We start from the raw sequence: 16,849 nt of genomic DNA on the forward strand, positions 1-16,849 counted from the left end.
TTATCTTTTTAACTGCATAACAGCTAAGTTACTGAACTTGGACTCTGCCTTTATTGACTAAAATGGCAAAATATTGTCCAGTATGGTACAGGCAAAAGAGAAAGGAAAAGATTGGAATCCACAGGATCCAATTTACCAATTTAGTTTCTAATAATTTTATATAATAAATTGCTACAAGATGAACGAGTACTTTGCTGCACTGAATTGCCCAGATGTGGAAGCAGAAAGCAGTGTTGTTTGCTAAAATTATGCAGGAAGAGATATAGAGAAGATCTGATTTTGTTTAAGTTTTTCTCTTGCCCTCTTTGCCTACGATGCCTCCTGTTATTGGGAGAATAAGGCCACGCACACTATAATGCATGCTGCTGGCAGTGCCTCTTGCCGTTCCGCCAAGAATAAGTTCCCTTCTGTAAAGTAGTCTGACATTTTTCCCTTTGCTCCTCCTCTGTCGAGAATGAGTGATCCAACACCCACAGCTTGCTCCATCTAGCAGCCTGACGGAGAACTGGCAAAACTCGCAAAGTAGGGGAGTCTATGTTTGCATTCAAGATGGGGGTGGTTGTCAAAGTCTTGGCATCTAGACGGCTGATGCTGCAAATAACTGGCCACATAGTATATTTTTGTTAAACAATGTAGGAATATTTAATATTCCATATACAACAGGGATATTTAGTATTCCATATACAACACTCTGCAAGTTAAAGCTGTTTCAAAAGCACTTTGTTTCAGCCCTAGCATTAATTAGTTCAATTGTGTGAGTGAAAATAATCTAACTGGATGTTCAAATTTATTGGTCTTAACTAATTTTGTTTTCAAAAGTAAGACTGTAAAATAAAACTTAAACATGTTGTATTCATGCTTTTTTTTTGGTTTTACAGACAATTGTGTGACTAAGGGTGAGCCACCATATTTTGCATAACAACAGACCACCCAAAGGGATGTATGGGGCCAAGTACTGTCACATGGGGCTGCCCAGCATATTAATGAGCACATTTACTGGGAAAAACTGCCCAGAGAAACAGCTAGTGAATAGATTATGCAGTTTGCATGATTTTGTTTTATGATTCATATAGTTTAATGGGCTACCCATTGTGTTTGAGCAAATGGTCAAATTAGACAGGCATCGTCCAAATCAAAGGTTTCTACTGGAAGCAAAACTTTTTCATCCATGTTTTTGCAGACGTTATGAGAACAATGGTGAACAGAGGTATTTTGTCAATACATATCTTTATAATCCTCAAAAGAAAAAGATAACATAAACACGTGGGGAAGAAAGAATATAGTTTAAAATTTGAATACTCTTGCTGGGGAATTAATTTAACAGAGTATGTAACGCATTAATCATAAAGCTATTTAACATGTTGAATCTGTTCAGTAATGTGGCTTATTTGTGTAACAAGGAGATCATAAACATATTATATTTTAATACATTTCTTTTTTATTGCAAACAATAATGTACAAAAGGTAAGTTTCTTTAAAGACAGGTCTTTTCAAACTTACCTAAAGGCAAAATATCTGATTTGATAGTTTTAAGTTACAGAAATACTTTAATGTCCAACTTTTATACAGAAATAAGAGTTTCAGCCATATTACAGAGTAACTGAGTTCTGTACTACTGAATCCCTATGACACTTTTCCATTAAAACTGTTAACAAATATATATATTTCTGAATGCCTGTTGTCTTTTCTTTTAAAAAGCGATCTGTTCAACCATGCCACAGCTTAATGAAAATAGATTGAAAACTTTTAAGAGATTTTTGTAAATATCAGGTAAAAAAGTTATAAAAGTTTTTTTTATTTTCTAGTTAGCAAAATGTAGTAGCTGAAGCAATTAGCAAATGCTGTAAACTACATTTGCAATTTCTTTATTCTTTGAAAATTATCTTCCAGTCTTTACACATTTCTGATCAGCTTAATAAAGTCGAGTTCTTCCATTTTAGCATCCAAACAACTGTACAGAAAAGAACTAAGTACAAGATGTAAAAAAAAAAGCACTTTAATAAGAAACTTTACAAGATAAATAATGTTTACAGTTTTTAAACCATGTTTCCGGAGTTCACTTACAGCTCTTCCCTGCTGAGCACTAAAACAGCAATGGACACTCCGAGACACGGGGATAAATCCTTTGCATAAGATAGTAACTAGTATTCATCATGCTGTCCAATTCAATTTTTGCAGCACCAGTGAGGATTTGACAGTATTTAGACTTTACAAAACTGTGTAATTTGTTATGCTGCATATGTGCACAACATGGACTGCACTCGGAGGGTTAAAGACATTTCCTGTATTTTTAATACACAAGTTCTCATGCAGGAAGCTGGATGTCAGCTGCAGACTCGCTACCTAATGCTTGGATGATGTGGTTCTCAGCACAGGAATGCTCAGAAACTCAATCCACCTCAATATCTATTCCTTCCCATACCACGGCGTATGACACTGCGTGTGGGGAGGCCTGCTGAAACTATCAGTACCTCTACTGTAAAAATAAATTGCCATTCCTGTTTTAAATTGGTACAAACATTCACCTATCCCTTCCTCTTGTTATATTCTGGCATTGACCTGTGATCACTTTTTGACTGGAATTGCAAGAACATTTTTTTTTCAAAACTGACATTGCAAATAGAGTGAAAAAGATACTATTTCATAAAAAAATAGGCCTTATGGCAATAGCAAACCGTTAAGTATTCTACCAAAAGTGGTTTGGCATTTGATCTTTCAAAATAAGAGGCTTTATTTGCTAAAACATGTATAAATCCCCACTCTGCAAATGGCAATGACTCATACACAGTACATACTAAATTCAAAAAAATTAAAGAAAATTCTCCTCACAGAGGAGTTCAATACTACAAAATAATAAGTCCAAACACAGGAAATGACCAAACCAGCTGACTTGATTGTTCAGACTTGTTCATTCAATGACTTGCTTTAACTTTCAGTCATGCAATGTTGAACATTTTGTTTGTTTTAGCAGTCAGTTCAGTCACCAGTACTGAATTGACACGGCAAAGCACTTTGTGGTGGGACACTTTGGCCACTTCTCACAGCAGTTCACGTTAGTGCAGGGAGCACCTCTCTGCGGGACCCCATCAACCTCCTTGTATGCACTCAAGTCTAGACCAGTGGGTCATTAAGGTCTGGTCAGCTGTGTGTAGACTGGCTGCTCCCAGTGCTGTGGACTGTGGGTTTGGGGGATGGACGGGACTCCTGTGGTGTCTGCAATGGGCGTGTACATGGGGCGCTGGGAGGGGTTCATGTAGGTGAAGGTGGAGAAGAGGCCCGTGGTCTGTCCCGCGGCGTGGCTGTAGTAGGAGTTGGTATTCTGGTGGTCTGGGTAGTCGTACTGGGTGCGAGGAATGGACGGGTAGGAAGAGCTGTAGTGCTGCATGTTGAAGGAGCCGTAGCTGATCTGCTGCGGAGAATGCTGCTGCTCGTTGTAGTGGCTGGGGCTGAGCTGCTCCGTCTTGATGTGCGTCCTCTGCTGCTGTCCCTGCTCGCCGGCCATGCCAGTCATGGAGTGCTGCTTCGAGAGCCAGGGGTGAGCCGTCTGCCCGGCTGAGGTACTGCTGATGCCATAGCTGCCGGTGTAGCTGGCCTGGGCACTTGGCCCGTGGCTGGCGTGTGTGCCTGGAACGCCTGGGTGCCCATTGGGTGGGAGGTACTGGTCAAACTCGTTGACGTCGAACGTCTCCATGTTGGACATGACTTCGCTGCTGAGCTCTCCGATGTCCACGTTGCTGAAGTCAATGTGAGGCTGCCTGCCTCCTTCCTGCAGGGGGCGACCCTCACGCTTCAGGTCCGGTTTGCCGGGCTGAATCTCAGTTTTGGGCGTGGTGGGCGGTGTCGGCGGCCCCTGGGATTGTCCTAAAAAAATCAAAAGAGAGAGCACAAGCCCTTTTATTACTCCAGCTCGCCACCCAGAGTCACAGACTCCAAGGATGCACTGATAACACCACTCAATATTTCTTTTCAAAGTACTTCTAACTTCCGACAAAACGCATATATAAAAAAACTGGAGGAACTCAGGAGGTCAGGCAAGGTCTTGGCCCGTCCCTTCATAGATGCTGCCTGACCTGCTGAGTCCCTCCAGAATGTTGTGGGTGTCGCTCAGGATTTCCAGCATTTGCGGAATCTCTTCGCTTTAACTTCTGACTGTTAATGTTCCCGCTGCTTTCATTCCCTCCACTGCTCCGGCTACTGACTCACCTGAGTGTTCCCCGGGGGAATGCACGTCGCTCATGCTGGAGGCGGAGTGCGGCGAGTCCGCCTGCAGAGCTTTGAACAGAGCATTAGGGGTGATGTGGGTCTGCTCGGTTCCCTCTTCGCTCTCCCCCTGGCCGTTCTTCACCGATTTCCTCCGCCTCGGCTGGTATTTGTAGTCGGGGTGATCCTTCTTATGCTGAACTCGTAGCCGCTCGGCCTCCTCCACGAAAGGACGCTTTTCGCCTTCATTAAGCAATCTGCAGAAAGCCCAAGAGAGCCACAGAGTTAACAATGCGCGATCATCTCAATCGAGTTCAAAAATCTCTGTTCCAGCGTGGGTTTGGACGCCGCAAATTAGTTGCAGCTCAGCGACCAGGAGTCTAAAAGTTCTAACTTTGCACAATTGCCTACAGAGCTCAGGCGGACCCGGGACAGGTTCAGACTAAATGTTTCGGAGCTGAGGGCGGGGAAAGACTGGGGAGAGGGCTTAATGAACTGTGAAGGAATCCGATCGGATCGATTTTTGACAAGTCTCCCTTCAATTCCGCGCGCCAAGACAGGTTCGATTGGGACAAACACTAGCGAAGGACACCCCCCCTCCCCGCCAATCTCACATCTCACACTCTGTATGAAACCAACCAAACTAGTTTTGACTCCCAGCCCTCCCCGCAGCAGACAGACACAAACTTCAATCGCGAAGAAAAGCGCAACAACTTTTTTTTGCACGGTGCGCCGCAGAATCAATTCATGCAAGCCACCGTCCATGGGAAAACTATACTGTCGAGGGTGATGACGATGCTTGCCTATCTGCAGATAATCCTTAATCATCCCACGCATTAAAATTCAGCAGTTCTTCATACAATAAGTGCAGGCAATTAGATTAGATGCAGCAAAGCGCGCTTAGTCAGGAAAATCGCCGTCTACCTGCACTCATGCATCATGTAACTCCTTTTTAAATCGGAAATCTCGTTTTCCCCATATTAAATAATGAATTTACATTATTTGAAAAAGGTTGTGTGTATTATTATTTAAGCAAATCCGGGATTATTATAATTAACATCGTGCACTTTTAACTATTCCACTGCCAACCTTCAACTCGAATTATTTTATTAAAAGCGCGAGCTTGGGCCACTCACCTCCAGAGTTTGCCGAGAGTTTTGCTCAGTTCTGCATTGTGCAGATGAGGGTACTGGTCTGCCAACTTCCTACGCGCTGCCTGAGCCCAAACCATGAAGGCATTCATGGGTCGTTTGACATGAGGTTTGTTCTTGGATGAGCCATTGACACGGACTGGCATGGGCACTAGCGTCCAGTCGTATCCCTTCAGCACCTGGGTCACGGCTTCCCGGATACACGCCGGGAACTTGTCGTCTTCCTCTTTCTTGGAGTCCAGACTCTGACTGCACAGATCGTCCTGGTCGCCGTGGCTGGGTTTGGTATCCTCGGCGTCCGATCCTGTGCCAGATCCGCATGGGGAACCGGTCGACTCCTCAGACATAGTCGGGCTGGGCGCGTCTGAGAGAGCTTTCTCGTGTTCCTCTGTCATTTTCAGGAAGGGATTGAGGAGATTCATGCAAAAAAAGGAGAGAGGCGCCTGCACTAAGCAACTGGGAGGAAATAAAATAGCAAGGAGGAAGCTTGCTTCAAACTTTTTCTCCTTCCCTCTTTGGGGAGAAAGAAACTCCGCAATCCGCTTGGAGCTATAACCAACTCTGTCTGTAGCTGAAACTCGGGCAGTCTTCTGAGTATATTGGACTTGCTAAATAAAGGGGCACAAACTCGCCTTCACCAATCGGAGGAAACCGCTTAGAGACTTCCGACCCTGCAATTGGTGTAAAGTTTAAGTGACAGGTGGGGGGAGGAGTCCGAGGAAAATGTCTTGGGGCTCAGCTGGAAATCGAAGATCGATCCAAATCCACGCTGCAGCCTTTTTTTTTGACGTGATGTAATTAGATCAGGCGACAGATACCGGTAGCTTCAGTGGCAGAGCTGTACTTTTGGCTCTATTGTTGTCCCTATATGATATATTAAGATAGTCTGTTCCATTTGGGAACCCGCATCACTTTTGTAAACAGGAAATAGTTGAGCGAATTGTCCTCTGATCCTTAGGCGAAGTTACTGAAGTTTATTTGAGAGATTTACTTTATAGTTTTGAGATAGGAGTCTTGGCTCGCTCAATACCGTATTTTATTTTTTAAGAAGAGTTGGATCGGAGTGTCAAGCTGTAGACTGCATTCTCCTGCAAAAGCGCCATGCGCTGCGATCTAATCAAATTCCTCCAGTCCCATAAATCAGGTGATGTCCTTGCTTGCTGTGGCAATGGCCAGCCCTACCGATTAGTTGGCTTTGCGCTGTAGGTGCGTTTCATCTGTGCGGGATAGTGAAATGCTTCGGTCTGAGATGAAGATTCGACCCTCGGCTCGCTCACTACGCGCCGTGACCCTGGCGCTCCATGTCGTAGCGTGATACGCGATATGGGTGTCAGAAACACTGGGTCAGTAAATTTTCAAATCGCCATATTCCTGATTAATAAAACTCAAATGGCCATCGCTCTGTGCAGAGAACCGGAGGCACTATCCCGATATCTGGAGTTTATTTAAGTTCGGGCGTTGGAAATGCACAATCGAACTGATCAAAATTTAAGTCACAAAAGGAATTAGATAGTTATCAGTAAATGCATGATGCCTCCGTGCCGTATGAAGCAATTATTGAGCATATGGCATAACAAGATGCCTTATCAGCGTGTGCTCTTGGTTCCGATATAGATGCTGGTTTCGCTAACATGTATGCATGCCAGTGTGGTAAAAAAAACAGAAAGGTAGTTTGAGTCGTTTTGTAGATTTGCTAAAAGTCCCATTCGATTCTAATACCAACTCCGTGTGTGTATCTCTCCCGAGCTAAAATGTCCATTTTACGCGTTTCGTTGAGAAAAGCCAGAGGCTGTGCCGTTTGAAGCAGCTCGAGGCAAGTGCAAGATCGGTAACAAAAGAGAAGTTTCTTAGAAGTATAACGATGTGGCCAATAGGTTTTCGGAATCACGTTCTGTTCAATTATGCTTTGACATATGAGTCTGTCTTGGGGAGCCGGTGGGTGCCTGTTTGACTTGTGAAGAATCCAAACCGTTTTGAATTTTGGGGAATCCTTCCATCGGGTTTAATGGAAAATAATCTAAGCGTTTTTGGCTGGTGAAAGCTTCATAGGGATTGTGCCGCCTTCTACACCCTTTTTTTGGATTCATTAGGAACGCGCATCTTAATACAATGCTCCATCAATTAAAATTAATAATAATTAATTTTCTGAACAGCCCAAGAAAGAAGTTGATAAAACTTATTACAATCATTACATTTCAAAACATTTGTAATCATATCACTTTCGATATGTTTTAGAGCATATATACTAAATAGAGTTATTGCAAACTCGAAAAAATGCCCTGATTAAAACGACTGCTTCTTCTTGGGATTTTAATTGCATCTTTCACGGAGCTAAATAAATTAGCCACTTTAATGAGAGTTGTTATTATTCAAGACACGTTAATAATGACTTTAATGGGTTTTTGGATGCTGTGACTGAACGCCTTCCCGGCAACAACTTTTTTTTTGCTTTTCGTGATAAGAATAGTTTAACAAGTTAAATTATTCAAGAAACGCATCCGGCGCAGTTTGGCTCTCGGAAGTTCTTGTCAATAGCTTTTCTCCTTTAAAGAACAAAAAAAAACGAAACTCTTAAATGTTCTTGCATCACTTTTATTTTCCAGAAGGAATGGATTTCGGTCCGATTTTAGACTGTGTGAAATAGCAATTGGATAATTCAATGTTCCTTCAACGATGACAAAAAAATCTTATAAAATCTCTCAAAATCGCCTTTCTGGGATTAAGCCTAGTTGCAACGTTAATACGTTCAGTTGTGATGATATGCGATTTACAAAGGTAAAGCTTCACAAGAAATGCCATTGTATAAGGTTTATTTAGAAGAATCTGTGAAAAAAATAAAATTACTCTAACCCGTTTTCTATTTACCAGCCAGAGTTTTGTCGGAACTAATTTGTTGGATTGCCGAGCAGGACTAGAAATACCTGCCCCGTCAATATATAAACAACGTAAAATCACCTTAATTATCTAATTGATGACTGTTGTATATCTCTGTTAAAGATAACGGCTTGTCAACAAAATTCACGAATGCAGAACGTCTAGTGATGCACTACTTTATTGGAACCAGAGGTGGCGCCACGGCCCTAAAAACTAGACAAAATCTCTGCACAGTGAGCGAGGAAGGCTGGTGTGTGACGGTGTCAACCACTGACCCATCAAGAATCACAACACGAGGAACTCACCTCCCCCAAGATATGCTTCATTCGTTTGCTGGACTGGTTTTTAAAACAGAAAAAAACGTGAGCACGCTTCTTTTTTTTTCGGTGCACGGTCTTTTCTTTTTTATGGTTGAGCGAGAGCATCTCTGAAAAACCTAAACTGAGGAAAAAGTTGCACGAAAAGACCCTCTTTTTCTTTTTATCTCCACGGAAAATATGTCGTTTGACTTTTATCGAGTGCTATGCGGTGGGGATAACTTTAAAAAAAACTATCTTTTCAGCATGAGAAGAAAGTTGAAATGATCTGCAGTGAAACGTACCTTCGTCGTCCAGCATGCAATAAACTGAATCCAGCTGTGTAGAACTGCTCTGGATTTAGTCGAGAAATTATAATTAGATTTCAAATCACCGAAATACAGTGTTCCAAAATGCTTTGCAGTGCATTTGTTGTTATAGTTCGTTAAAAGGTTCACATGAGCAATTTATTGGACTGATAAAACACTAACACGTTTCTGACAAACCAACATAATGTACTTTTATTACTTGAACCGTTTAAAACTAATACATATCAGCATTTAAATATATTTGCATTTCAGAATGTGCAACAGAATTTATGAAAATAACGCGTTAAAACTGAGATGGATACAATGCTTATGTTCACGGATTTCATATAAAACAATTACGTTTCTTACATATTCTGCATTAGAAGTCAGTCCTATGTTATATATACGTGTCGCTGGATACAACTGTAGTATGCTTGAGCAATCTTGCAAGAATTCGAATTAATCCTTTACTTTCCAATTAAGATAGAATAATCATAGTTGATGCTTTAAGGTGGGGGGGGGACACGTTTTTGCTTTTCCGTGTTACCAAATAGTTTACTTTTAAGGGGGTTACTTTTAAAAAAACTTAGATAACATGGACTAAAGATCATAAGGATGCTTATCTGAAAATAAATTTGCCACCAAACTGTGATTCGGTGAACAGCATTTTCAATCTTCCATTTAACATATTCTCAGCCCCTTCGTTCAAAATGTTAGCCTAAAATTGCTCCGGAATATATGTTTTTTTTCAGTTTTAAAAATTATTACAAATTCTTTACAGGCACACCTTCACATCGGGTTTTCAATAAATCTCGTCGGAGTTTTACTTTTGTTATCCGTGTACAACACGTGTTTTCTGAGCCAAGATCAAAAGGGCTACAAATCAGTGGTACCCCCTTTTTCGAACGGATGCTGTCAATTTTGCGAAATCGCCATCAATCAAACCGTGTTTTTTTTTATTGAATGGGTGGATGGGAGCACTAATTATATCACTCCAGAAATTCTCCTGTCGTCTACACTGGTGTAAAATGTGCCGAACGCTTGCTGAAAATACACCCATCCATCACTTCCATCGCTGTAACTCTGATAGGACGGTGGTGAGCGATGGGCTAACAATAGTTCGAAAGATAATCAATGTTTCATCGTGCATATTTCAAGAATTCCACACGGATGATGAGCAATTCCGTTATTTTTTTTGTAAGTCGGCATAAACGAAATATATTCATTTGGTGCTAACTTGACGCCCCATCCAGAAATTTCACCAAAAATTACCATTAGCTCAAACGATGAGGAAAGATAGGTGATTTTAAGTCGTTGGAAATGAATGTTGTCAGAACGATTCTATCAGCCTTATATGTTTCTTTTAAACGCTTGGTACCAATGTTTAAAGTCCGTGTGGTGAGATTTAATCCACAGTTAAAAAAAACAGGACTGCAACATCCCAAGAACAAGGTGTGCAGTAAAGTGCGATATTTAGTGGACAGAGGCTGCAAATAGCAGCCAAGAGCATAATTAAGAGATTTCCAACCATATAAAAGCAATGCAAATGCTGTTAATGCAATCGATGAACAATATTGTTATTTCAATTGTCACGAGGACAAAATCTATAACTTCTTTCTTGAAGGGTCTTATCAAATTCGTTGAAGACCAAGATGGCAAGTGGTGAAAAAAGTTAAATAAAAGCGCAGGGGGAGGATCATATGTGTTTTTTTTTACAAATACCGATTGTCAAAATTTAAACCTCGATTGGTGCCGCCGGCGAAGAGGAAGCGAGCTGTACTAGAAGTATCAGGACCGGTATCCAGCCTTGTGGCGATCACTGTGGGAGAGGCTGAGCACTCCTTGCGCATGCTCGGCACTATGATAAACGACATGACACCTTCGCTAGTCATTCTATTTGATGGTAAACTGTTGGGAGATTTGAAGAGATTGTGAGTCGGACATAATAAAAACATTTGCCATGTGTTTTGATGTGAAATACAGTGCCGTAAACTGCGCGACGTTTGTTGTCCAACAGAACCCTCCCCAATTCAATTCGGTTGTTATTTTAAGAGTATTTTCTTTAGGATATTCAAATCAGATCTTTTAAATCTTATGCATCCAAATCTTCAGGCCTTCTGTTCGCTTTATGGTTTCAAAAGCAACTGCTCCCAAACCTATGGTGATTTCATCTTATCAATTAGAAATTACTCGCAGCATAAGGTCTTAAATATAGTTAGGGGGTGTTGGTCAACATTGGCAGATTTCTTTTCCTGCTCCACGATTACGTCAACTCAGCTTTTACAATATCCAATATAACTCTATATTAATAACTGGACAAGGTTAAATGCTGGCGTTTGTTTGATTTGGCTGTACTCGGAATTCTTAACAAGATAGAACTCAGTCCAAATATATCAACAAAATAGTTCTATTTTAAGTTGATTATTACATTTTTACATTGCAGTACATTCAAACAAACTGAGGGATTTTCTCCAAAGGTTTTCTTTGAAACATTGTCACTTGTTGGGCAGTAGATGTTTATTAGTTTTTAAAAGTAATGGTGTACCAAGCCACCTGAAACGGCGTGATGGTATCACCTTGTAAGCTTTGAAAACTATCCAGTCTGTATTACAATGCGATCATTGTTATGAGGTAGGTTTCAATCAGTGATATCGTATTAAACCGAGAGAGAACCAAACAGAAACTAGGTCTGAGCTTAGCATGCAGTCCAAAGGTCACAGAGGGAGATGGGGAGAGAGTGAGAGAGGGAGAGGGGGAGAAGAGAGAGGGAGGGAGAGCGAGCGAGCGAGAGAGAGAGGAGAGAGAGGGAATGAAAGTGAGAGAGAGGAGACAGGGACAGAGAGAGAGGAGAGAGTGACAGAGACAGCGAGAGGGAAAAAGAGAGATAGAGATAGATAGATTGAGAGAGGGAGAGAGAGAAAGAGCGAGAGAGAGAGAGAGTCCGCAAAATAAAGCAGAAAATGTGTCTTTTAGGAGAGCGGTCAAAATTGAAACTATTTCTAAAATAAATCTAATTTAATTCACACATGAACTGTCAGACAAATAGCCTTGCACAAATAACAGAGATTTAAATAGGTTTTTAAGTGGAGAAAAATCTACTTTGTTGTTTAATCTGCAGCCAAGTTCTGAACCTACTGTGCTATACATAATGACAATTCAGACCTCGATTCATTTGTAGTCGCTATTTGGTTGCTTTACGCTATGTTTGAACAAGCAATGTAAAGTTGAGGCAAAAAAAAACAGCTACAGAAGTGTATATTTGACATCAGAATTACTTCAGACCATAGGTTCAGATACGAGGAGCAAATGTATAGAAAAAAATCAAAAGGGCAAATATATTTTTACAGGTTGTTATATTTGTCACTTCTTTTACTAGCCTATAATCACATCAAGATGTTTTCCAAACTGTTCAGTACGGGAAAACTCTCGCTAGAGTTTCTGGTACTCCATGCCGAGTAAACATTTTCCCTCCCACATCCAGGTTTAGCGATAATTCTCCATCACCAAGTTCTGTAATTCTACTTTGTATACCGACTTTAAGGTGACCTCGAGCCGTGGGCGTAGGAATAACGTAAGTTTTCGGCTAAATCTATACGACTTATTATTTGAACCAGGATATACTGTAAGTCTCCTGCAGAATCATGATGTGTTAATCAGATAAACCAATAATATTTCAAAACAAAATCAATGTTCCCCAGCTACACGAATTTAGAACATTTGCTTCAGTAATCCACTTTAATATTGTATGTTTTCTGTTTTCTTTTAGAAGCACCCATTCACCATTTGCACAAAGGCACCGCAAAACTGTTATGTAGTCGGAGTATTTATTTTGTTTTGTAAAGTTGTGGAAATATAATTCCTGGGTGTAATATGGGCAGCGCGTGTGGTGCAGGTACCTGAGGTAATTGAAGGCTTCTAAATTGTAATCGCTTACAGATGCTACTGGGCCGATTCATTTCAAAGCACGCGCCCTGTGTTTTGCAGGGGAAATTTTGTCTTCTGTTGCTTGTAACTATGTTTATTTACGTTATGTCAGCACTCCTGCTGAAGTGAACCTGAAATTCTATATGGCAACACCCGTTTAAAACAGAAACAGGGGCTTTACAAAATACATACGAACCATTTTTGTCTTTTTTTTCGATCTCCTCGAGCCGCAAGTTTATTTGTATGTTCGCTCCTTGTTCATAAGCTTCACTTGTTCCCCATTCGTCAAAATAATTAAAACAGTAATTTTTTTATTTCTTCCTCCATGATCAGTTGTGCGTCCTCTTAGGTCAACAATATGGTTCAAAGTTCCCACAATTTAAAAAAATGTCAATAAAACGTGGGAGGTTATTTTTATCGCGTAATCTCTTTCATGTCTATCTACTTGTAAAGAATGATTCATTTCTTTGAATTTACAAATGTACAGAGGACGTACATTGCCACTCGTTTGTAATCTAATTTGTTTTTTTTTTAGCTCGATTTGGATATGAACTAAACCGTAGGAAACATTATTTCACTATCGCATTGAGCCACGGAGAATCTCGAAGCCGTTTCAGCAGCGTCAAAGGGGCACCACAGGACATCGGAACACTTATCCTTTCGTTTCACTGCGCTATCTAATCGCTTTGTTTTAACTTTTCCTGTACTCAAAAGGGACATCCTGAAATGATCTGTGGCAGAGGGAAAACAAGTTCGAAACTTATAAGCGAGTGGAAGATTGAAACTACTTAGCGAGACAAATATTCGCAAGGCGGTTTGATATTCAGATCCCGGTGGAACTATCTATATCGCGAGCTTTATCTCGAATGTCAATTAATAGTGCTCTCTAAACGGGTCAAATGCAAACAGTGGTATTATTTACTGTTCAGTTTTGCACAGAATAAAACGGAAAAAAAATCAGAAGCAATTTGCTTCACCATCTCTTATTGCCCGTCTCACTAAACTACCAATACTGTTGGACGTTAAATTCTGCTAAAAGGTGTTACAAGCAGACCCTAACCACAACGCTAGCAATATTGACCAATTCATTGGCTGCAATCTGACAGCTGTTCTGGGGCGCCTGCTTTCGGGTTGTATTCTAAATTATAAATCACACCAGACTCCATAGCCCAGAAACCCCGCCAGCGGGCGAAGGATCCAATCAAGAATGCCAAATTGAAGGGTCTTTAATCTGTAGTTCAAGAAAAATAAAAAAAAGTTACAGAAAATAAATAGGGAAAAAAGTGAAAAGGGGCGACGAGACTCGTACGGGTTGCAAATTTGCTGAGTAATCATCAATGCTTTCCCGTCATCAGCTCTATTATCGTTTATAGTTGGTTAATTTTTCTGCGCTAATTTTGCTGGGGGTGGAAAGTTTGCCCAGGGCGGTGAGGTTGCGCATGCGCTAATCATTTCCACGTGACGATTAGGCGGTAAGGAGGGAGCGTTGGTTGGAGCAGAAGATTAAAGGAAAGGTAAGGCAGAAAAATAAACATGTTGTACTCCTGACTCATAATAAACATGTTGTACTCCCACTTTCCAGACTCCTGTGCACACAGTGGTACCAATTTGTATTCTGGCTTAGTGCCATTATTGTAATGTCAGTCAATTAAGCATTAATGGGACAAATACAATAAATGGCCAGGAGGTAAAACTGGTGATGGTCAAAGTACAACAGGCAGGCCATAGCTTACGAATGACAACTAAGCTTGTTGATTTTAAAAAAGTAATATTGTGGATGCAACTCCAGCTTTGTACAGGATTGTATGACTTGCCACTGCCAATTATAGATGTGGTTTTCATGCGCCCTAAGGAGCATAAAGTTAGCAATCTCTCAATATTCTTTACACTAGTAATTTTTGTAGTTAATGATTATTAATACCATCCAACAAATACGTATTTCAAATCATAACTATTTTACTGTTTTGTATTTATTAATTGTGGCAGATATTAAAATCCAAATAAAACAATAATGAAGCTGTGTGGTAATGGTTGTAAGGTTACCATTGGGACAAAAGCAGTCAGGTGTGGACATTTGGAGTATCATTATCATTACAGTAAGCGTTATTCAGTGATTTAACCTAAGGCATTTTGAACACTGCAAAATTCACATTACAATCAAAGCCATGCTTTGACAGATCTTGGAGTGATTAATGTTTAGTCTACAAATTAATTTCATTGAGAGCTTGAAATAAAATATGCTATTCCACAATTACTAACTTTCGCAAGCACACGAGCATCCAAAACAGATCCATTTTGCTTTGGAGGCAGTGTTTTAAGTGGAGCCTTCAGTCTTCATAATCAACAGACTGGAAACAATGCAGGGAATGTGGGAATTAACCCAGAAATTTGTAATTGGTGAATATTTCAAGTAGGCCTTGGGATTTAACGTTTTATGGAGATAAATCAGATTGTGCTCTTTCTTGTTGAGCAAAACACATTTGATATTTCAAATAAAACTCAAATCAGCTCAGCACAGTTACGCAGTGGTTAGCGCGACACTTTAGAATACAGCTGATCTGGGTTCAATTCCTGCTGCTGCCTATAAGGAGTTTGTACGTTCTCCCCACGATGCATGGATATCCTCTGGGTGTTCTGGTTTCTTTCCACAGTCCAATGACGTACCGGTTGGTAGGTAAATTGCCCTTGGTAAATTGTCCTGTGATTAAGCTAGGATTAAAATTTGGGGGAATAGCTGAACGGTGTGGCTCAAAGAGCTGGAAAGGACTATTCTGTCCTGAATAAATAAAGAACATAAGCTATATGCTAAGGTTGCAAAATAGAAATGGAAGCAAGTGCTCTGAATATTTGTATGTATGAGAATGTTAAGGTTGAAATTGTATCTCCTATGATGATTACTGTAGAAATGAATACATGGTTACATTGCATTGACTTTATGGTTATGTATAAACTCATAAAGATGCTTGTGTGAAGAAAACAAAAATAACAAACAATGCGGAAAATAGAATTCCATGTGGAAATTGAGTCAACATTAAGGAACTCCTTAATTATTCGGTTGCTGGAAGTGCACTGAGTTCTGTTTCATTTTTTCTGTCAACCTTGCCAGGCAATGTCTTCTGCATTCCTGAGACACATTCTGACTTGGCCTGTGTGTCTAGTCTTCAGATGTGATTAAGCCCAATTTTACTTGTGTTTAACATTGTGCACTTGGACTTTAAGACCTGGGAAACTAACAGTATTGTGGAAAAATAAGACTATCAAAACATGATTTTTCATATCATTGTAATAATTAGGGCCTCAAATGTAAGCAGTGCCTTCCGTATTACAAATTTAGCCTTGCTTCACCCTCTGAATGCACATTTGATTTCCCTGCTCTTGTAAAAACGAGAAGGTAGAACTTTTGTGATTTATTATATTTGATTTGGTGGGGATTGCCGAATGGATTTGTATGTGTTACACCATAGAAATACTTAACTCAAGAAGCTGGATGCTGAAAACTTCAGTGTACTAATTCTGGCAGCTCGTGATGTACTAATTAACCCCTAGATAATTTAGAATTCTGGTGGAGTCTTTCATATTTACAGAAACTTGGATTTTTTTTTCTAAATTATGAATTGTGGATATTGCAGTGTGTATAAAACAGCTGTGTAGGTCCAACAGAGCATCTGGATTGGATTTGAATGCCTGAAGGAGTTAGAATAGAATTTGTTGCCCAATCGTTGACTTTGTTTTCTTCCTCCAGGGGTTATATCATTACAAGACATAGAGGTACAGAAATATTTAATTGTGATGTGATTGACCCGGTCTTTCCCAAAATATTTTAATTAGAATAAGAGCACATTGTAATGCTGTTGAATTTAATGATATTCATTCTGATAGAACTTGCATCATTACATTTTTATGTGACTGGTGTTTGAAAGATTAATTAATCACTATAAAAAACAAGCTTCTCCAATGATCACCATCGATAGTTCTGATATTTGCAAATTAAAGCATTTTAACTTCAAATATTACAGATTAGCTTGAAGAAAACCTTTATGAAATAAGTTATCGAATAAAGAAACATACTTTACAGCAGCAATAAATCTTGGTTATG

General features: G+C 40.1%; 1 protein-coding gene across 1 annotated transcript; it reads right to left on the reverse strand.

The window, feature by feature from the left end:
- Positions 1-1,461: 1,461 nt before the first annotated feature.
- Positions 1,462-5,946, reverse strand: sox9a (SRY-box transcription factor 9a). The gene is made up of 3 exons (XM_072241891.1): positions 5,337-5,946; positions 4,204-4,457; positions 1,462-3,861 (listed from the first exon to the last, which is right to left on the reverse strand). The coding sequence occupies exons 1-3, from the start codon at positions 5,771-5,773 to the stop codon at positions 3,128-3,130; spliced, it is 1,425 nt and encodes a 474-aa protein (XP_072097992.1). The 5' UTR covers positions 5,774-5,946; the 3' UTR covers positions 1,462-3,127.
- Positions 5,947-16,849: the final 10,903 nt, after the last annotated feature.

This window comes from Mobula birostris, chromosome 24, assembly GCF_030028105.1.
Source record: "Mobula birostris isolate sMobBir1 chromosome 24, sMobBir1.hap1, whole genome shotgun sequence".
NCBI lineage: Eukaryota > Metazoa > Chordata > Chondrichthyes > Myliobatiformes > Myliobatidae > Mobula > Mobula birostris.

Excerpts from the sequence above, each read along its gene's own strand:
- sox9a (XM_072241891.1), bottom strand. The coding sequence starts at position 5,773 with ATGAATCTCCTCAATCCCTTCCTGAAAATGACAGAGGAACACGAGAAA. Across the intron at positions 4,458-5,336 it reads ACTCTCGGCAAACTCTGGAG|ATTGCTTAATGAAGGCGAAA; the intron begins GTGAGTGGCCCA and ends GGCTTTCTGCAG. Across the intron at positions 3,862-4,203 it reads TTCCCCCGGGGAACACTCAG|GACAATCCCAGGGGCCGCCG; the intron begins GTGAGTCAGTAG and ends TGATTTTTTTAG.